The sequence below is a fragment of the Lathyrus oleraceus genome, chromosome 7, assembly GCF_024323335.1.
Source record: "Lathyrus oleraceus cultivar Zhongwan6 chromosome 7, CAAS_Psat_ZW6_1.0, whole genome shotgun sequence".
NCBI classification, from domain to species: Eukaryota; Viridiplantae; Streptophyta; class Magnoliopsida; order Fabales; family Fabaceae; genus Lathyrus; species Lathyrus oleraceus.
In genome coordinates, this window is record NC_066585.1 from 338,314,683 (window position 1) to 338,336,891 (window position 22,209).

General features: G+C 39.8%; 1 protein-coding gene across 1 annotated transcript; it reads left to right on the top strand.

Moving 5' to 3' along the window:
* The first annotated feature begins 20,731 nt into the window (after window positions 1–20,731).
* Window positions 20,732–21,784, top strand: LOC127103707 (eukaryotic translation initiation factor 4 gamma-like). Its single transcript, XM_051040941.1, has 2 exons — window positions 20,732–21,193; window positions 21,284–21,784. Exons 1-2 carry the CDS (start codon window positions 20,732–20,734, stop codon window positions 21,782–21,784), a joined length of 963 nt encoding a protein of 320 aa, XP_050896898.1.
* Window positions 21,785–22,209: the final 425 nt, after the last annotated feature.

Consider the following 22,209-nt stretch of genomic DNA (forward strand, 5'->3'; position numbering starts at 1 on the left):
GTAAGTTTTCAATCGCACTTCCATTTCAAATCACCGTTTCACCTATCAGCTTATATCACATTCTCACCAATTCTCTCGGGGTTAAGTGTTTTCACTCATAATTCAAAATATGCAATATCAACTCGCAAGTTTGAATAGTCTCTCTTTTCATATCACGTACACACAACACACACACTTTTGAGGTCTTTCGGGTTGTAACTTGGCTTAGGTTAGTGTGCGGATATTAAAACAAAACGGGAAACAAGTGGCTTTTGGTTCAGAGTCGATGTTACCTACTGTGTTGGTTTCTTTTGCTCGGATTTCTCTTTTTTCTATTTTTCCACCGAGTGGCCTTTTTTGTGCTTCTTTTGAATCTTCGAGTTATACTTTTTTTTCTTTTTCTTTTTTATTTTCTCTCGATGATTTCCTATTTCACTTTTTTTTCTTTTTGTTTTTCACTTTCTTGGCTTTGGGAGCTCTTGGGGTTTTTTACCCCAAACTTAGCTTTTCAACACAGTTTAAATGTATTAACATGACTCTGAACAGGGTAAGGAAGTGTTTTGGCCAAGGGGTACATTTATGGGGTTTAAAGAAACAAATGGATACAGGCTCAAATGGGGTTTACAATGGATATAATCATTTAGGATGGATAGAAAGGCTTGGGGTTATTTTCAAACAAAGTGCCTCAGTGTGTGTAATGTTGCTTTGAAGTGATAAAGACAAACCTGAATATCGTTCATGATGATCAATGTGTTTGGCCTTTTATGACTCACCCTGTTTGGTTAAGCTTTTACAGTATCCACAGTACTCCTTAGCCTGGTGCGACTTCTTCCTTACTTCAGAATGTACAGGACACTTATGTTGGTTAAGTTGTATATGTTGCGTCCAATCTTACTTTCAGCAGTGTCAACTTCCTGGGGAGAACCTTCACAACAAGCAATCGTAAATGGCATGATCCTTTCATCCACTCCAAATCGTGATCATTATTATTTCCAACATATCACCACAAACATGAAACACTCGCAGCATAATGTACCTTCAAACAGAAAAACCAAATCTAGAATGCACAAAAGTGAAATAACACAATACTGAGATAAAATAACAAAATACTGAAAATAACAATAAAGGACATCAAATCTCCCCCACACATGAACTAAACACTGGCCTCAATGTTTGCGAACAAGAGCGAAGGAGGACACTCATAGTACCCTACTGAGGAGGTGGATGCGGAAAATGCAGCATCAACTGTCGCATCATGTTGCTCATCTCATCCAACATTTCCCCGTGACGGGCTTGCTTAATGCCTTTCCGTTGTTGTTCCGTCCTTAATTCACCTATTTCGGTTTATAACCAGGTTCATTGGTCAGTGGACCAGGAATATGAACCTGCCTTCTGCTGTGTAGGTTCCTAATGTGGTAGTACAAACTGCTCCTGAGGTGCTTGAGGTTCCTCTTCTTCTGCCTCCGTGGTATCCACCTGGTCATCTACAAACTGATCACCTGTAGTAAAATGGTCAGTGTTGTGGCCTTCCTCCGCGTTGGGGTCAGCGCTCACATACAACCAGTTGGCACAGTCAATAATAGCAACTCTGTCCGGATCCGATAGAGCTATAATAAACCTCTTATGGATAAGCACATAATAGTAAGTAGGGGCAATAACAATCATACCTTGTTGAATTAGAGCGGACATGTCAATTTTGGTCTTACCTACAATTGGCATGTCTTCGAGTAAAATAGCTTGATACCCGAAATGCTCAGCGATTTGGGTGATCATGCCACCTACGGAGATGCCTCCGGAGTCGGCTCTGCCAACTCTGCCCAGATAGTCCGCTGCAAAGACGGCTACATTGATGGCTTTGTTTTGTGCCATCGAGTGCATAAGGAATAACTCTATCTGAGTAGCTAGCCCGGTGCTATTGCCTCTTCCAAATAGTGTGTAGTCCAAACCCTTTTGAGCATACAGGAAACATGGATTCTGGATGCCGGAGGCCTTAGCACCTTTGGAGGTGTAATCCGTCCTCCCGATGATGGCAATCCAGAAATCCTTAGGTGAGAACCCATATGGGACCGCTCCTGGTCCATACAGAGGGAGTCAGAGTATCCCTACCAATTCCTCAACCAAAATTCATGATAATTATTAAACAAGCGGAAACACAAAGTGCCGAAATAATACCTGGTCGTGTCTATCCACCTCTTTTTGAGCTGGAATTCCAACGTGTTGAGGAATTCGAGCGTGATGCGCTCGTATGTCGGCGCTTCCAAGCTCATGAACTCTAGCATTCCTAAAACGTGGAACATCCGGTATACCTCCATTTTGAGCCCCAGTGCGTTCAGAGTATGCTCACACATGTACCTTGTCAGTGTGAGCTTTCGCTTCTGGTGGATTTGATACCTCTTTTCTTGTTTCGGATTGTCAAACACGATGTTATGTGGATTTGGATTCCAGCTTGGTCACTTCCGTGATTTTTCCATCTCCGTAAGTTGTTGCTTTCTGGTGAGAATTCTCCTCGGGGGCATTTTGGACCTGCAGAAATAGAAATTATTTGAAATAGGGAGTTAGGAAATTCCGAAATCGTGGTTAGAACGGGGACGAATAGTGGAGTAATATTTGTGAAGGGTGTTTTGGCAATAGGAGAGTGGAAGTGATGGTTATGAAAGCTTTTAGGTAATGGGGTTTGTGAGGTTTAATGGAGTTTGTGAGGTTTTTATAGAAGGAGAGTGAGAATGATGAGAGAGAATGATAAGAGTGTAATAAAAATCTGATAATGATATGGTAAATGGGGAAAAATGTGGTTAAGTTGGATTAAATGGGTGGGTCCCACTGAAAAATTCGGATTTCCAAAAAAAAAAATTCAAAATTTCCGCTTGTCTTACACGACCGTGTCAGGCTACTGTCCAGCACCATGTTTTGGGTGTTACCTTCAGTGCTCTTGACACGGGCCGCGTCAGCTGACACAGTCGCCCGTGTTAGGCTACTGTTGATAACAAAAATTCTCTTTCTCTTTCAGTGTTCCTGACATGGGTGGCCGTGTCATGCCACTGTTTTCCCACTTTTTGGCCTGAATTTGCACCCTCCTGAATCGGCCCGTGTTAGCTGACACGGGTGGCCGTGTCAGGCTGCCTTTTTGGCCATTTTTTTGGTTTTTTCTCCTGTTCAACCTCCAGTACCTCTGGCCACGTTGATTATCCTTTTTCATGACTTAGACATTTGTTGACGTGATGTTCTCTCCTTGTAGAGCTCCTGTGTAAACCTACAAACACACATAACTGATTAAATTTAAAATGCATGGGTTGCCTCCCACGAAGCGCTTCGTTTAACGTCGCATGGCTCGACGGTTCTCCTTCTGTTTAGGTGAGACTAATTTTATCTATTAAACCACCCTCCTGGTCTTGTAGGTACGGTTTGACTCTCTACCCATTCACCTTGAACGTGTCTCCGTTTGCGGGATTTCTTAGTTCAGCGGCTCCATGCGAAAATACTTTTTGTATCAAAAAGGGTCCCGACCATCTTGATCTTAGTTTCCCTAGGAATAACTTCAACCTTGAATTAAATAATAAGACCAGTTGTCCTTCCTGAAGTTCTTTCTTCTGAATACGCCTGTCATGCCATGTTTTGGTTTGCTCATTGTATATCTTGGCATTCTCATATGCTCGATTTCTGAATTCTTCCAGCTCTTGTAATTGAAGAATCCGAGATTTACCCCCTTTGGACAGATCATAGTTGAGAAATTTGGTAGCCCATAATGCCCTATGCTCTAGTTCAAGTGGCAGATGATAAGTTTTACCATATACCAGTTGATACGGGGACATACCTATTGGGGTCTTGAACGATGTTCGATATGCCCAGAGTATATCATCTAGCTTGATTGACCAATATTTTCGTGAGGCGCTAACGGTCTTTTCTAGGATTTGCTTGATCTGGCGATTTGATACCTCAACCTGTCCACTAGTTTGGGGGTGGTACGGTGTGGCAATTCTATTCTTGACATTGTTGTTCCTTAGCACGTTCTCCATCAGCTTCTTAAGGAAGTGGGTACCTTCGTCACTAACCAGTGCTCTTGGTACCCCAAACCGTGCGAAGATACAATTCTTGAGGAAATTTATTACCACTTTCACGTCATTCGTGGGCAGTGCGACTGCTTCCACCCACTTTGACACATAGTCAACCGCGACCAGAATGTATTGCTTTCCAAAGGACGGTAGGAAAGGTCCCATAAAATCTATTCCCCACACATCGAACAGTTCTACCTCTAACATGGCATTCTGAGGCATCTGATTCCTCTTGGATATGTTTCCTGTTCTCTGACATCTGTCTCACTCTTTTACCATCTCTTGGGCATCTTTGAAAAGTGTAGGCCATTATAATCCCGACTGGAGGACTTTTGATGCGGTTCTATCTCCTCTAAAATGTCCTCCATATTCTGAGTTGTGACAGGCTTTTAGGATGTCCCTTTGCTCTTCCTCCGAAACACATCTCCTTACTAAGCCATCTAATCCCTTTTTGTAAAGGAATGGATCGTGTCACACATAAAACCTGCAATCATGCAAAAACTTTTTTGTTCTATTAGAGTCAAAGTCATTAGGTATTAGTCCACCTACCACAAAGTTCGCGTAGTCGGCGAAGCATGGGATATGTGTAACGGCTAGGATACGTTCGTCGGTGAACTCATCTCTGATGGGGTGTGTTTATTCTTTTTCTTGAATCAGAGTCATCCGAGACAAGTGATTAGCAACAGTGTTTTCACTACCTTTTTTGTCTCTGATTTCCAGGTTGAACTCTTGTAGTAGTAGGATCCATCGCAACAGCCTTGGCTTTGATTCCTGTTTGGAAAAAAGATATTTTAAAGCAGCATGGTCAGTATACATAATTACCTTTGATCCCAACAAATAGGATATGAACTTATCAAACGCGTACACAACCGCCAGGAGTTCCTTTTCGGTGGTTGCATAGTTCCTTTGAGCAGGGTTCAATATGTGGCTTTCATAATAGATCACATGCAAGAGCTTCTCCTTGCGCTGCCCTAGTATTGCCTCTACTGCATTATCACTAGCATCACACATTATCTCAAAAGGGAGAGACCAATCAGGGGTAATAACTATAGGGGCTGACACAAGTTCCTTCTTCAAAGTCTCAAAGGCTTTCCTGCACTCCTTGTCAAACAGGAAATGTGTATCCTTCACCAGTAGACTAGTTAGTGGCTTTGCGATCTTGGAGAAATCTCTTATGAACCTGCGGTAAAACCCCGCATGTCCCAAGAAGCTCCGGATTCCTTTTTCATTTACCGGAGGTGGTAAATTAGCTATTACCTCCCCTTTTGCTATGTCCACTTCGATACCTTGGTTGGAGATCTTGTGTCCCAAGACTATTCCTTCACGTACCATGAAGTGACACTTTTCCCAGTTCATGATCAAATTTGTTTGCTGGCATCTTTCTAACACAAGTGACAAGTTAGTCAAACAATTATCAAATGAAGAACCGAATACGGAAAAGTCATCCATAAATACTCCTATATGCTTTTCGAGCATGTTAGCAAAAATTGATGTCATACACCTTTGAAAAGTAGTCGGTGTGTTGCACAACCCAAATGGAATTCTTCTATAAGAGAAAATACCATAGGGGCATGTGAATGCAGTCTTCTCTTGATCCTCAAGGGAAACCCCAATCTGGTTGTACCCCGAGTACCCATCTAGGAAACAATAGTAATTGTGTCTGACTAACCTTTCCAGCATTTGATCAATGAATGGTAACTGGAAGTGGTCCTTTCGTGTTTCCATATTTAGTCTTCTGTAATCTATGCACACCCTCCAACCTGTAATAGTTCAGGTTGGAATTAACTCATTCTTCTCATTTTTTATCACCGTAGTGCCCCATTTTTTTGGTACCACGTTGACTGGACTTACCTAAGAACTATCGGAAATAGGATCAATTAAGCCTGCATCCAACAATTTTACAACTTCTTTGTGTACCACCTCTTTCATGGTTGGATTAAGTCTTCGTTGTGGTTGCACCACTGGTTTATGATCATCTTCCATTAAGATTTTGTGCATGCAAACGGTTGGACTTATACCTTTTAAGTCCTCAATTGCCCATTTGATCGCTCCTTTGTATTTTTTTAGAACTTGAATGAGTTATGCTTCTTGGACACTTTGTATACTGGCATTGATAATAGCTGGGCATTTCTTTTCAATGTCCAGAAATACATACTTCAGATTTGTCGGTATCTGCTTTAGATTTACACCTGTTTTTGGTTCTTCAGTGACATCTGATGGTGGTGGTGGTCTTAAATCTTCCCACCGGTGTGGTCTAGATCTAATCCATTCCGGTTGTTTTTCCATCATAGTGAGCACCTCAGACTCTCCTTCATCTTCATCCCTTTCAAAATTTGATAGACTTAAGACCCGTTCTAGTGGTGACTGGGGTCTATGCCTTTTGTTTTCTTGAGCAATTACTTGATTTATTATCTCTATAGTGTGGCTTGTGCCAATATCATCTTTGTATTGCATTGTGTTCCTCACATCTATTTTTAACTCTTCATCATAGACTTTGAGGGTCATAGTTCCTTCCTCGATGTCTATCATACACCGTCCTGTTTCTAAGAAAGGTCTGCCTAATATGAGAGGAATTTCCTCATCTTCAGGCATTTCCAGAATGACGAAGTCAACTGGGAAAACAAACTTTTCAATTTTTACAAGAACATCTTCCACAATCCCATAGGGTCGCCTCACAGAGAGATTCACAAACTATAGTGTCATTCGAGTATCTTGAACAGTGTTGATGCCTAATTTTTTATAGATGGACAATGGCATAAAGCTTACACTTGCTCCTAAGTCAATCAGAGCCTTCTTGAATTTTCTATCACCAATAGTGCATGGAATAGTAACTGATCCCCTGTCTTTCTTTTTCACTGGGATTTTTCAGGCCTTGGAGAATGGCATTGCATGTTTCACAATTAGGATGATCAAGTCTATATCAGTGGAACGCTTCTTGGAGATGATGTCTTTCATGAACTTGGCATATATTGGCATTTGTTCTAATGCCTCAGAAAAAGGGATGTTTATTTCCAGTTTTTTGAACATTTCCAGGAACCTCTCAAAAAAATTCTCATGTTGATCTTTCTTTTTCTGTCTTGGAGGGTAAGGGAGTTTGATGACTGGTTTTGAAACCTTCTCTTTCTCCTTGACAAGTGGTAGTATCACTTCTTCATCTTGGTCCTTGGTTTCCTTGATTTCTAAATCCACTTCTAACAATCCATCTTTTTCAGCATTGTTTTCCTCCATTGACTTTCCACTTCGGGTTACGATATTGTTAACAATGTTATGTTCCCGCGGATCTGTTACCGTACCACTAGGTAGGGTGCCCGGGGCTTGAGAATTTGAACCTACTGTTGTGTTATCTGGCCCATTTGGACTTCGAGATTTTTAATGGAGTCCGTGGTGTTTTTCTGATTAGTCTTGGTTTCTTCTTGAAACTGCATGATGTCGGCTGCTAATTTTTCAATGGCGATTTCCCATTCAGCCTTTTTAGGTGTCTGTTGTTGCTGTTGTTGTTGATACTGAGTCTGATATTGCCTTGTACCTTGTTGCGGAACATTCCCTCTCTGATCTTTCCAGGAGAAATTTGGATGATTCTTCCAACCTGGGTTGTAAGTGTTAGAGTAGGGATTATTCTGCTTCAAGAATTTGATCTCTTCAATTTGTTATGGAGTAGCAAAGTAATAGACTGTGTGATTAGGTCCATTACAGATTTCACAAGTGCTAGCCTGAGCTGGCTAGACTTGTGCTATCTGTTGAGTACCTATGTTCATAGCTTTCAACTTCTCGTCTACTTCGGCAGCAACTGTGTCTTCCAGACGGATTTTATTTGTTTCTAATTTTAGATCAATCACCCCCTGTGGCTGACTAGTACACCTGTCGTATAATTCTAGATGCTCATTGGCAGCTATTGCTTCAATAATCCTCTTAATACCAGTGGCTGTTGAGAAATTTGTTGAGCCACTGGCTGCTGTATCAATCAACTGTTTTGTTTTTATTTTCAGCCCATTGACGAACATTTGCATTTGTTCGGTCTGATCCATATTATGATTTGGACACGCTACTAAGACCCTTTTGAATCTTTTGTAGGCGTCTCCCAATGATTCACCATCCTTCTGTTTGAAATTAAGAATTTCATACCTTTTTCTCAAGAATACTAATACTGGAAAGTACTCAATTAAGAATGCAGTTTCCATCTCTTCCCATGATGTGATAATGCAGGAAGGAAGAGAATAGAATCATTCTTCCGCATCTTCAGCTAAAGTGAATGGGAACATTCTTAATTTTTTTTGCTTCATCAGTATGACCATCAATTTTCAGGGTGGTGCTCATGGTCAGAAATCTTTGCAGGTGTTTTTTGGCATCTTAGTTAACCTTTCTGGTGAAAGGTTTTCTTTCGAGTTGATTGATTATGCTAGGATGTAGTTGAAAATTCATCACATTCACCGGTTGGTTGACAATGGTCAATCGACCACCCGGTGCGTTTGCACCTCCATAGTCACCCAGGAGTCTTTCCTGAGGTGGAGGAGGTGGAATTGGAGGAACTTCAGCCATTGTTCTTTGACTTCTGAGTGATCAGAGGTACTTTCTTCTTTGGAATCCACTCTTTGATTTCCGCATCTTCGGTGAAGGGTTCTCTCGATCTCTGTGTCAAAAAGAAATTCAACTGAGGATTCTCCTCGCATACACAAATTAGTAAATTATAAATGACAAAAAAATAATTTTATTGCAGAGCAACAAAATTTTAATTGAATTTAAAATTAAACTCTATATTTTGGCAGTCCCCAGCAACGGCGCCAAAAACTTGACCGGGAAAATATCAAGTGTACTATTTTGCCTTTTACAGTAATAATGGGGAAATTCCCTGAATGTCGATCTCAAGGACTGCAAGTCAATATCGAGTTTAAATTATCATCCAATTAAACAAAAAGTATTAATTTGGTTTTTAGGTGTAAAAATATAAGACTAAAGGTAAAAGCAAATAAGAATGAAAATAAAGGTTTACAGGGAAAAAGGAACAATGTCAGGGAAGGTGTATGATTTATCCTAATAACAGCTCTGAGTTACTATTGCATCAACAAATATCAACTACTACCAGTTCTCAAGGGTATTTTCTCCCAAGTCCTTGGTGAGAAAACCTTTAATCAATCTACCCTAATTTCTAGGTCCATAGGCAATTAAGGTGACATTAAGCTTTATAATATCAAGAATACTTTGGTTCATACAGGGTATCCCTAGTCCTAGGTGATATCTATTGTAGAGTAACCTTATGAAAACCTTACCAATGGCGGTCCAGCCTAATTGATACCACAAATCAATCTCGATTGGCCCGAAAGAGAAAGCAATAAACACCTCAAAAGGTTACTGTAAAAATAATATGCAAATGTAAACTCAAATTCGTTAGAATTCTAAATCAGGGACACCCCCTAGCAATGGGGGGTTTAGATAGTCATATTGTTTAAAACAAATGCAAGATAAAAATTACACATTACAAGTAATTTGATGACTTCGATCTTCAATCGCTCCCGCTCATGAAAACCTTCAGCTCTCTGAATGCCTTGCTCTCTGTAATACTTGATTCCTTCACAATACTGTATTTTGCCGTATTCCAAGATGATTTTTCCTTAGGTAGAAGGTCCTCTTTTATAGTGAAAATTCCAAGCAGCAATTGGACATGTCCAAAAATATCTCTTAAAAAGCCCGATGAACAAAAGCCCAAGAAAAAGGGAATTTCTGGGCTTGGGCTGACACGGGTGGCCGTGTCAGCCTATTGTCCCAGCTGACACGCCCCTGGCATGGGTGACACGGTTAGGGATGATTCCTGACACGGGTGGCCAAGTTAGGCCACTGTCTTCTACACGACGTCCTCTTTTGCCTGACACGGCCCGTGTCAGGTGACATAGGTGGTCGTGTCAGGCCTCCTATACCGAGGTTTTCTGCTCCTTTGCTTGCCGGAATCTCGCATTCTCTCGTTCTGAGTTCCCTGGTTTTTCTACCTGGACCTGTCGTACAAAAACACAGTTATCCCACGCATAAACTCACAAAAATAGAATTAAAATATAACAATGAATGGAAATGCTTAAATATAATACCAAAAGTAAAATTGACTCGAAAAGTATCAAAAATGCTTGCACAGTGTTTCAAAAGCCTCGGTTTCTTGTCGGATCAGTAACGAAAACTTAATGCAAATGGTGTCTGATCAATAGGCAATCACATATGTTTGCTATTGAAGAAGTCAGAGATGAGAAGTCGTGCTATTTTGATATCAAATGTTTCCTCCAAGGTCATATTTACCCGCCTGGGGCATCTTTCAAAGATAAGAAGACTTTGAGAAGATTAGCTGATAATTTCTACCTGAATGGTGATGTATTGTACAAGAGAAACTTCGATGTGGTTCTGCTCAGATGTGTGGATAGACACGAAGTAGACTTATTGATGTCTAAAGTCCATGAAGGTTCCTTTGGTACTCATTCCATTGGGCATGATATGGCAAATAAGATGTTGAGGGCAGGTTACTATTGGTTGACAATGGAATCTGACTGTTGGAAGTTTCTGAAGAAATGCCACAAGTGTTAAATTTATGCAGATAAGATTCATGTTCCTCCGACACTATTAAATGTCATTTCCTCTCCATGGCTCTTCTCCATGTGGGGAATCGATATGATTGGCATGATTGAGCCCAAAGCTTCTAATGGACATCACTTTATTTTGGTGGCTATTGACTACTTCACAAAGTGGGTTGAAGCGACATCGTATGCGAATGTAACCAAGCATGTTGTTATGAGGTTTATCAAGAATCAGATCATATATCGTTATGGTGTGCCAAGTAAGATCATTACTGATAATGGATCAAACTTGAATAATAATATGGTGGAAGCTCTTTGCAAAGACTTCAAGATTGCACGTCATAATTCTTCTCCCTACAGACCCAAGATAAATGGGGTTGTTGAAGCTGCAAATAAGAACATCAAGAAGATCATTCAGAAGATGGTAGTGACGTATAAGGATTGACATGAGATGCTCCCATTTACTTTGCATAGGTATCGTACATCCATCCGCACTTCAACAGGGGCAACCCCTTTCTCACTTGTTTATGGCATGGAAATTGTGTTCCTGGTAGAAGTTGAGATCCCATCATTGTGTGTCTTGATGGAAGCCAAGTTGACTGAGGATAAATGGTGTCAGACCAGGTATGACCAGCTGAATTTGATTGAAGATAAGAGGTTCACAACCATGTGTCATGGTTAGTTATACCAGCAGAGAATGAAGAAAGCTTTTGATAAGAAGGTCATACCTCGCGTATTCATAGAAGGTGACCTTGTGCTCAAATAGATTCTATCTTTCAAACCAGAATCTAGGGGCAAATGGACTCCTAATTCTGAAGGCCCATATGTTGATAAGAGAGCCTTTCCAGGCGGTGCTTTGATTCTTACAACTATGGATGGTGAAGAGTTCACTCGTCCTGTGAATGCAGATGCAGTCAAGAAATAATTCGCCTAAAAAGAAAAGAATAGCTCGCTAAGTTGAAAACCCGAAAGGGCGGCTTAGGAAAAAATGAGCGTCTCGGTGGATTAAAAACCCGAAAGGGCGGCTTAGGCAAAAATGAGCGTCTCGGTGGATTAAAAACCCGATAGGGCGATCAAGGCAAAAGTTAGAGACATAAAACAAAAAAATTATCCCGATAAATTGAGTACCCCACCCTGCTGATCTTCAGTTTTGAAGACTTTCTTGAGCACAACGTTTGGTTCTGATTCATCATTCCCAACCAACATCAAGAGCATAGTGGATATCAAAGTTGGTATAATGATTAGTGATCATTGTATTCAATGTAGCCTTTTTCCATGTAAATTACCATTTTTCAACTTTTATAAAAATCCGTGGAGTCTTGTCATTTAGAGACTACCATCCTATTAAATAAAGTTGAGATTTTATCCAATTGTCTCTACTCTTATTTAATCAGCCAAATAGAATAGAACTTTATTGTGATCATTTTTTAAATTAAATTTTAAAATCAAAATCATGTTTTCTTAAATATATAAAAGCAGATACTTTAAAAAGCAATTGATGTCATTTAAAGGAATATCAACAGCGGTTTGAAAAGCGGTGAGCCCTAAATGTGGAGCGTTGTTGGTTCTCCCCAAGTAGTTGGTGTGATTCCTATTTCATCTCCAGCAGCTTTTCGAGAATCGAGTTTTATTGATTTCCCCAGCCGAGTTTGTTGGCCTCCCTTGAGTTGTAGGCGCATTATTCCGGCAGTTTGCATGGTTTCGGTAGAATTTTCCTTCCCCGAAAGTCGTCATCAGATTCATCCCTAATCTTTGTTAGCCCTGATTTTGAGAATCTATTATGGTTATCCCCTGCAGGGTTGTCTCCCATTTGATATGGTGTTGACCTAAAATTCCCCACAGAGTTGATAGCAATTCCCTCAGTGAATCCTCTCCTTTCTTCCCCGGCCAGGGTTGAGCCTTCAAGATGTTTGATCTCTCTCCAGCTGTGGTTTCCCTCCTATGAGGATTGGCTAGGAATTGTATCGACGATTCAAACCAGCAATATTTGTATCCTTTGTGATCGTTTTATCAGCATAATCATCATATTACATATACATATACATATACACTCTTATAACTTCATTAATTTATTTTTTTACACTTTGTGATTCATTGTTTATTTGATCCTCTGATATGGTGGTGTCCTTTCCCCCACGCAGATTTAGTGTGTCTGTGCTCTTTCAATTGTAGAGTGTCATCCCCTTTAAGCGGAAAGACTTTAACATTTCTCCTTTCCCCACTGAGTTATTTCCTCGTGGATGATAATTATTTCAGTTTCCTCCCCAGTTGATTATCTGGATGGAACCACTCCCCCTGAGCTATGTCCTCATTGGGTTGGGTCTTGATTGACCGTTTCTTTCAAGATATTACCTATATAGATGCCTTGTAAGAACAAAGTTGGTTCTACAATGTATCTCTAAGATTTTGATGATAACAAAGGATGAAACAAAAATGGTACTCTAACAAAAAAATTCTTAAGTATGCAAGACTCTGATCAAACAATCAGATAGATCAACACATCAGATATAGAATTCAACTATCAGATGCTACTCAGAGAAAATGTGTTCATAAGGTTCTGACTTTGATTAACGCAGTAACCAAAGCCACATAAAGAAGTCAGAAACTCTGGTAACGAATAGTTAATCCAAACTCTGAATCTGAAGAAGTCTGGAGCATAGAGAAACTCTGATGTGGTCAGATATAATCAACCTCTGAAGTTAAACTCTGATTCATCAAGACTCTGATACAAATTCACCAACTCATAACAAGTAACCAAAAAGAAATATGGTTTTGGAAATAAATTATTTCTAGAAGGAAATAATGAGGCGCACAAAATTGTTTTAGAAAGAAACAAGGAGAGTAATGACATTAAACACTCTTCAATGACCAAGATCCTATCATCACTCCAACGGTCCTTCTCAATGACTATATAATGGACGGAATACTTCACGAGAGAATACACCTGAGACACACAAGAATACGAAAACTCTTAATCATTCTTTCTTATCTTTCACGAGTTGCTGCTCTTACGTGAAAAGCTATTGTTCTTATGATTCTGTAATTCTTGCTTGTTTGTTAGAAGCACATTACATTACAATTCATACTTTTGCGTAAAATACTTCCTCAAGTGACTCTGTGTAGTCTGAATACATGAGAGGGCTAAGGGATTATTCTCTTAGACGATTGGTTGTGTAATCTTTCAAGATTAGTGGATTAAGTCCTTTTTGAAGGCGAAATCACCTTGGCCGGGTGGACTGGAGTAGCTTTGAATTTCAAGCGAAACAGTATAACATTCTGTGTCATTTCCCTTTTTATTCTGTGTGTGTCTGATTTCTTAAAAAGTTTTTATTTCAAAAATAATTCAAACCCCCTTTCTTGTTTTTCTCTACCTTCAATTGGTATCAGAGCTTCGGCTCTGTTATTGATTTTCTAATCAAACACTTAACAGTGTAGAGAGATCCGACATGAGAAAAACTATGGCCAACACCAATGAAAGACATAGTTACAATGTTAAACCTCCAATCTTTGATGGAGAAAAATTTGATTATTGGAAAGACAGAATTGAAAGTTTCTTTCTGGGCTACGATGCTGATCTATGGGATATTGTCACAATTGGCTACACACAACCTGTGACAGACGTTGGCGTTTCTATTCCCAGAAGCAGAATGACAGATGATCGGAAGCGTGAATTCAAAAACCATCACAAAGCCAGAACGATACTACTCAATGCCATTTCCTACAATGAATATGAAAAGATCACCAACAGGTAAACAGCTACAAAAATACTTGACTCCCTGAGGATGACTCACGAAGGAAATTCTCAAGTCAAAGAAACAAAGGCTCTGGCTCTAATTCAAAAATATGAAGCCTTTAAAATGGAGAGCGATGAAGTTGTAGAGGTAATGTTTTCTATATTTCAAACTTTAATTGCAGGATTCAAAATGCTGGACAAGGGCTACAAAACTGCGGATCATGTCAAAAAGATTGTTAGAAGCTTGCTAAAGAAATGGAGACCCATGGTCACAACTTTAAAGTTATCAAAATATCTGAACAATATCATCCTTGAGGAACTCGTCAGTTCACTCAGAAGCCACGAGATAGAACAGGAGGAAGATGAGCCTCAAAAGAAGATCAAGTTTGTAGCACTAAAGTCCAGATCCGAAAGATGCAAACCAGGTAGAAACAAAGTCTTCCAGGATGAAGAGGAAGACAATGACGACTCTGAGTAGGAAGACTCTGACAACGAAGAAGAATTATCTCTTTTAACCAGAAGAGTAAAACAACTCTGGAGAAAAAGGAATAATAACTTCTGAAGACCAAGACCCAAGGGGGATCGCTCAGAATCAACTCCCAGAGGTAAGTCAAACAAAGATATAACATGCTATGAATGTAAGGAAACAGGTCATTATAGAAATGAATGTCCCAAGTTGAAGAAAGAAAGCTCTAGAAGAGAGAATTTCAAGAAAAGTTCATTCAGAACTGAAAAGGGACTGATGGCCACCTGGGACGATAGTGGATCTGATTCATCCGAATCAGACTCTAAAGAACAGGCAAATGTTGCACTCATGGCTATCACCTCCAGAAATACATTAGATGGAGAATCTGACTCTGAAGAGGTATTTTCTGATCTTTCTCGCTCTGACCTTGAATCATGCCTTTCTGAAACTCTAACCTCATATCAGAAACTTAAACAAAAATTTAAGGCTTTAAAAGGAGTTATTGAAAGAACAATCAAAGAATGTAATAAGCTTGAGATATTTGCTTCAGAACTAAAAGATGAAAATCAAATTTTGATAAAAGAAAGAGACTCCACAAATAAACAATGTTTAAAACTTGAAGAAGCACTATCTCAAGCCCCACAAACTTCTAACACAATGATATATGAATATGAAAAATCTTTTCAAAAGTTTCTGAAAAATGGGATAGAAAGGAGCAGAATGGCATCCATGATTTATGGAGTAAGTCAAAATAATAAAAGAGGAATAGGGTATGTCTCCAGTGAAGATAAATCTTCCACATATGACAAACCTAAATCTCCTTTTTCTTATCACTACACACATACAAAAGCACAACGTTTTGATAATGCTAGAAAACCCAAAGTTGTAAGAAACTCTGGGAAAACTAATCATAAAGGACCCAAAAGATTCTGGGTACCAAAGGATAAGATTGTTTATGTTGCAGATATCTTATGCAGCAGAGTTAAGACACCAATCATGGTACCTGGACTCTGGATGCTCGTGACACATGACGGGAAGAAAGCATATGGTCCAAAGCCTGGAACTTAAAGATGTTGGCTTCGTAGGTTTCGGAGGAAATCAGAAAGGAAGGATCAGAGGCTCTGAAACTATTGGTAATGGAACTCTTCCCTCTATATTTGATGTTCTCTATGTAGAAGGATTAATGCATAATTTGTTATCAATAAGTCAATTAAGTGATAACGGTTATGATGTAATCTTCAATCAAAAAACATGTAAAGAAATTGATCAGAACAAGGGAATAGTCCTATTCACTGGCAAAAGGAAAAACAATATTTACACGATAAATCTTTCAGACCTAAAAGAACAAAATGTAAAATGCCTGGTGTCTGTTCATGAAGATTAATGGGTATGGCATAGACGCTTGGGCCACATTAGCATGAGAAAACTCTCTCAGCTAAATAAACTCGAGTTAGTCAGAGGCCTACCTAAACTGAAGTACTCTTCAGAAGCTCTATGTGAGGCATGTCAGAAAGGTAAATTTTCAAAAACGTCTTTCAAAAAGAAAAATATTGTTTCGACCTCTAAGCCTCTGGAACTTCTTCACATTGACTTGTTTGGGCCTGTTAAGATAACATCAGTCAATGGAAAGAAATATGGATTAGTTATTGTTGATGACTTTAGTCGTTGGAAATGGGTAAAATTCCTAAAGCACAAGAGTGAGTCTCACTCTGTATTCACTAGCTTCTGTTCCAAAGTGTAAAATGAATTTGACTCTAAAATCATCAGAGTCAGAAGTGATCATGGTGGAGAATTTGAAAATAAATTTTTTGAGGAACTATTTGATTCTAATGGAATATCCTATGATTTCTCCTGTCCTAGAACTCCACAACAAAATGGAGTTGTAGAAAGGAAGAATAGGACACTCCAAGAGATGGCCAGGACCATGATCAATGAAACAGATGTGGCTAAGCACTTTTTGGCTGAAGCACTAAATACAGCGTGCTATATTCAGAATAGAATCTCTATAAGACCTATTCTAGAGAAGACTCCCTATGGACTGTGTAAGCGAAGAAAACCCAACATTTCTTATTTTAATCCTTTTGGATGCTCTTGCTTTATTCTCAATACTAAAGAACATCTAAACAAGTTTGATTCAAAAGCACAAAAAGGTATTATGTTAGGATACTCAGACCGCTCTAAAGGCTACAGAGTATACAACACAGAAACCAAAATTTTGGAAGAATCAATCCATGTTAGATTTAATGATAAGCGTGACCCTGAAAAGTCAAAGCTAGTGGAGAAACTTGCAGATCTGGAGATTACTCTTGCAGGCTCTAACGAAAAGACTAAAGCACCAGAAGTATCTGATAAACAAAGTCCAGATGCAACTGAAGCCTCAACTATCCAGAAGAAATCAAGAAGTCGCCCCAACATCTCTGAAGATTTGATTATCAGAAATAAGGATGAACCTGTCAGAACTAGGTCAACATTCAAAGTATCTGAAGAAATTCCTCTAGGACTAGTATCTCTAATCGAACCTACTTCCTGTGATGAGGCACTTCAAGACAACGACTGGGTTCTAGCTATGAAAGAAGAGCTAGATCAATTCTTAAAGAATGACGTCTGGGATCTTGTTCCAAAGCCTAACTGAACTTATATTATTGGAATCAGATGGGTGTTCAGAAACAAACTGAATGAAAAGGGAGAAGTAGTCAGAAACAAAGCATGACTGGTGGCACAAGGGTACAGTCAACAAGAAGGTATTGACTATAACAAAACCTTTGCCCCAGTCGTCAGGTTAGAATCTATTCGCTTACTTGTTTCATTTATTGTAAATCATTCTATCAAACTATATCAAATGGATGTCAAGAGTGCATTTCTTAATGGTTATATATCAGAAGAAGTCTATGTTAATCAACCTCCAGGTTTTGAAAACTCTAAATGTCCAGAACACGTTTTTAAACTCAAGAAATCACTATACGATTTAAAACAAGCTCCTAGAGCTTGGTATGATAGATTAAGTAACTTCCTTCTGGAACATGACTTTATTAGAGGAAAGGTTGACTCTACATTCTTCTGTAAAAACATTAGAAATGATCTCATGATATGCCAGATATATGTTGATGACATTATTTTTGGTTCAGCTAACCCTTCTGTATTTCAAGAATTCTTTGAGCTAATGTAGGCAGAATTTGAAATGAGCTTAATGCAAGAACTAAAGTTCTTTTTAGGGATTCAATTCATTCAAGCTTCAGAAGCTACCTACGTTTATCAAAGTAAATACATAAAAGACATTCTGAAGAAATTCGAAATGGCTGAATGCAAACCTGCTAAGACACATACGCATCCAACCTGCATTCTGGAAAAAGAAGAAATTAGCCAGAAGGTTTGTCAAAAGCTCTATCGTGGTATGATATGCTCTCTTCTCTATTTGACTGCTATACGTCCTGATATTATGTTTAGTGTATGTCTCTATGCCAGATTCTAATCAGATCCTAGAGAATCTCATTGAACAGTTGTTAAAAGAATATTCAGGTATTTGAAAGGAACCCCTAACCTGGGCCTGATGTATGAGAAAACATCAGAGTATAGAATTTCTGGTTATTGTGATGCAGATTACGCAGCGGATTGAATGGAACATAAAAGTACATCTGGGAACTATCAGTTCTTAGGAAAGAATCTGATATCCTGGGCCAGCAAAAGGCAATCAACCATAGCTCTATCCACTGTAGAAGCAGAATATATATCAGCATCACTATGCACTACTCAGATGCTCTGGATGAAGAATCAACTTGAAGACGTGCTGATTTTTGAGAGTAACGTTCCTATTTTCTGTGACAATATTGCTACCATCTGTTTAAGTAAGAATCCTATTTTGCATTCCAGAGCTAAGCACATAGAAATAAAACATTGTTTCATTAGAGACTATGTTCAGAAAGGGGTAATCACTTTAAAATTTATTGATACAGATCATCAATGGGCTGACATTTTTACCAAACCCCTGGCTGAAGATAGATTCCTTTTTATCTTGAAAATTTTAAACATTCAAAATTGTCCAGAATAAAATGTGCCTCTGAAATAGCAAAATAAGACTCTAAAGTAAAGACCTGGAATCTGTATCTAACTCTGATGCTACTACCAGTTAGAAGTCATCTGAGTCAGAAATCCTCAGGATCCAACCCTTTGGTATTCCTGAAGATCGGATAAAGTAACATGTGGTACATCTTGCGTCTGACCTTGGAACTTCTAGACAGTTGTCTAGCAGAAATCAAGAGACAGACTCTTGATATCTCCTCAAACAGTGTGCTGATTTGGGGATTAGACCTCCATCATGGGTTGTAATCATTCTCCTCCAAGCGTGCTTACTTGGTTAATGTGTTGCATTAAATTTCTTAACAGTTAAACTCTCATCTTGTTGTCGTTTTGCATGCATCCTATTGTGTATAAATTCATTTCACATACTCCACTAGCACACTTTACACTCACGACCTCACAAAACCCTCCTTATCTCAGTTCTTCATCTCCTTCAAATATTTCTGAAGTTTTCATCAAGCTCTTCAATCCTTCAACATCATCTTCAACTATTCTTCATGGATTCTCAGCAACAATCCGTTTACAACTTCTCCCAACAAATGAACTCAACGGAGCAAACACCTATTTCAAGTCAACAAACTACAGCAACCACCAGCGTCGTCTCAACCCCAATCTACAGGGAACCCCATATCCTCGATCGTGAGCCCCACATCCCTCTAGCAACTCCCTTTGAGAAGCTTGAAGTTCTCGGTGAATCGTTAGTTGATTTCGAAAACATGAAGAGAAATGGTGTAGACCTTACTGAAGAATTAAGAATGCAAGGGTGGGAAACCAACTTTCAACGCCTATATGGTCCTGTGTACATAAATCTGGTGAAGGAGTTCTGGCGTTTCACAGACTCAGATGATCACTACATTGTCTCCTATGTTTTGGGAGTCAAGATAGTCATCACTGAGAAATACATTTCCTCCCTTCTGAACATGGAGAAGACAGGAGGCAGACGCATCTACAACATAAACCCTAGGGCAAAATACTTGTCCCAGGAAATCAACCCTACCATCTTCCAACAGAGTACTGAAGGCAAGCATTCCAAGAACAAGGAGCTACATCAGAACCTTCGGGTCTGGTTGAAGATCATCTTAGGCAATATTCATCATCGCCCTGCTTCAAACTCTTTTGACTACATCAACACATATCAGAAGTGTATCTTGTACTGCATTCACAAGGGTCTGAAACTGTGTCTACTTTCACTTCTCTTCAAGTACCTCAAAGACTCAGTCAAAGACACCAGAAACAACATGAATACAAGGAACTACATCCCTATGGGGATACTCATATCATATGTATTAATTGATAATGGCTTAGTGGATCACCTGATTCAGCTCCAACTCATGGAAGATGTCACCATTGACACTAGAAGATCGTTGAATGCTTGGAATTTGAAGAGCATATGAATCATTGATCAAGTCAGAGCTAAACCAACACTTGATACCTCCTGGAAGCACTCAGGGATCAGAGGGAGATTCCCAACGGGCTCTACCTGTTCTCCAAGATTGACCCTCCAGAGGTAGTGGCCTACTATCTACAAGACCTTGCCAATCAAGGGATGGACATCTCTGACTTCACAGTGGACTGGCTTCCTGAGCACCCACCTAACTTCATGAAGAGGATGCGAGAGCCCTCTGAGAAGTCCGAGAAGGCGAAGAAAGCAAGGCTGGGATAATCCTCTAGGTCAAGGCCTCTAGTCCCTCTGGCTGGCTCTCCAAGTAAGTCTGTACCTCTCTCTCGCTCTATTAAAATAAAACCTTTTGCTTCTTCTCTTCCCCAAACCACCCCTATATACACCACTTCTGACACTCCTCTCTCAACCACCAGAACGTCTCACCCACCCTTACTAAAATTTAACCTTGCTACCACCACACTACCCATTTCAGAAGCATAAATGCTGAATGAAACCACTTCACCATCATCATCACCATCTGCACAATCCCCACCATACTACGAACTTTCCTCCAACACCGAACCATCTGACCCCCAATCCCCCACTCTGGCTCAGCTACAAGCCCGTGCTCTAGCCTCTCAACAGCCATCACACTTTGAACCTGAACCAGAAGTCACTTCCCCACCTCCTGAACATCCAAATCCCACCACATCTGAACAAACACCACCACCTGCACAACAACCAATACACTCTGAACCACAACCAACCCACCCATCATCTGAACCACACCCAAAACCTGAACAAACAACACAGTCACCCTCTGACATTCCACCACCCATCACTTTCCTTGCCTCCATCACTCCCACACTCAATCTCAATGCCCCAAACTCACCCTCTCCACCCTCCCTAGCCTCTACCACTGAACCAGAAACTTCCCTTCCTACCCTTGAAGAAGTAATACAGGTTTTTGCAGAGTCTTCAGTCGAGAAGGTCAAGTCTCTGACCATTAATTCTGGCATCAGTGATGATTCCTCTGCTATAAGGATCCACTAGAATAGAGTAATAAGTTGGATGACCTCTGAAGCCTTCAAACTGAAAAGCCTCTTTGAACAAGTCCGCAACGACTTTATCAGAGACGCTGGTATTAGACTTCAAGAGCGTTTAGCCAGAGAAGCTGAGGAACGGGCAAGGAAGGAAGCCGAAGAGAAATCACACCAAGAAGAACTACAGCGAATCAGAGAAGCTGAAGCCAAGGTTGTCACTGATGATGTTGCTGCGAATGCTGCTGAGGCTGAGGCAAAAGCTAAAGCCGACTCTGAAGAAGCAGCTCGTATTGCTGAAGAAGCAGCTGCCAAAGCCAACGCTGATGCACTCACTCAGAGGGAGCACTCCAACTCTGATTTCGTCCCTCTAGTCGTGAAGACTCTAGAGGAACTGCAGAAAGAACAACAGGTAGTTTGGGCCAGGCTGGATCAACAGGATTATGTCAACATCAACATTCAGAACATGTTGTCCCAGCTGCTCCAACGGATCCCTCCGCCTCCAAACCCTTAGACACCTAGGCTATTTGCTTGTTGCTTTCTCTGTTTTGATGTTTTCTTTTTGCTTTCTGCTATCTGCCCTATGTGCTGCTTATCTGTAACTGCTCTCTTTATTAATATCATATTTTTGCTATGTCTTTTTGATTCTGACAAAAAGGGGGAGAACTAAAACAGCTCTGATGGAAACATAACTAAATCTTCTCAAAGCACTACAAACATTATTAAAAATTATTACTAAATTAATGACTTAAGATATGCAGGAAAGTAGCTAAAGCACTAAACCAAGGAAGATCCGGTAAGAACTTCTGATTAATCCAAGGATCTAACTCAGGGGGAGTTCCCCTTTCTATTTGATCTGAAATATTTATGTACTGTTCCACCTCTTCTCTGTATTGTTTTGTCATCGTCAAAAAGGGGGAGATTGTAAGAACAAAGTTG

Coding starts and splice junctions, on each gene's coding strand:
- LOC127103707 (XM_051040941.1), top strand. CDS start 20,732: ATGCTGAATGAAACCACTTCACCATCATCATCACCATCTGCACAATCC. Junction 21,194..21,283: donor CCCTTGAAGAAGTAATACAG/GTTTTTGCAGAG, acceptor AGGATCCACTAG/AATAGAGTAATAAGTTGGAT.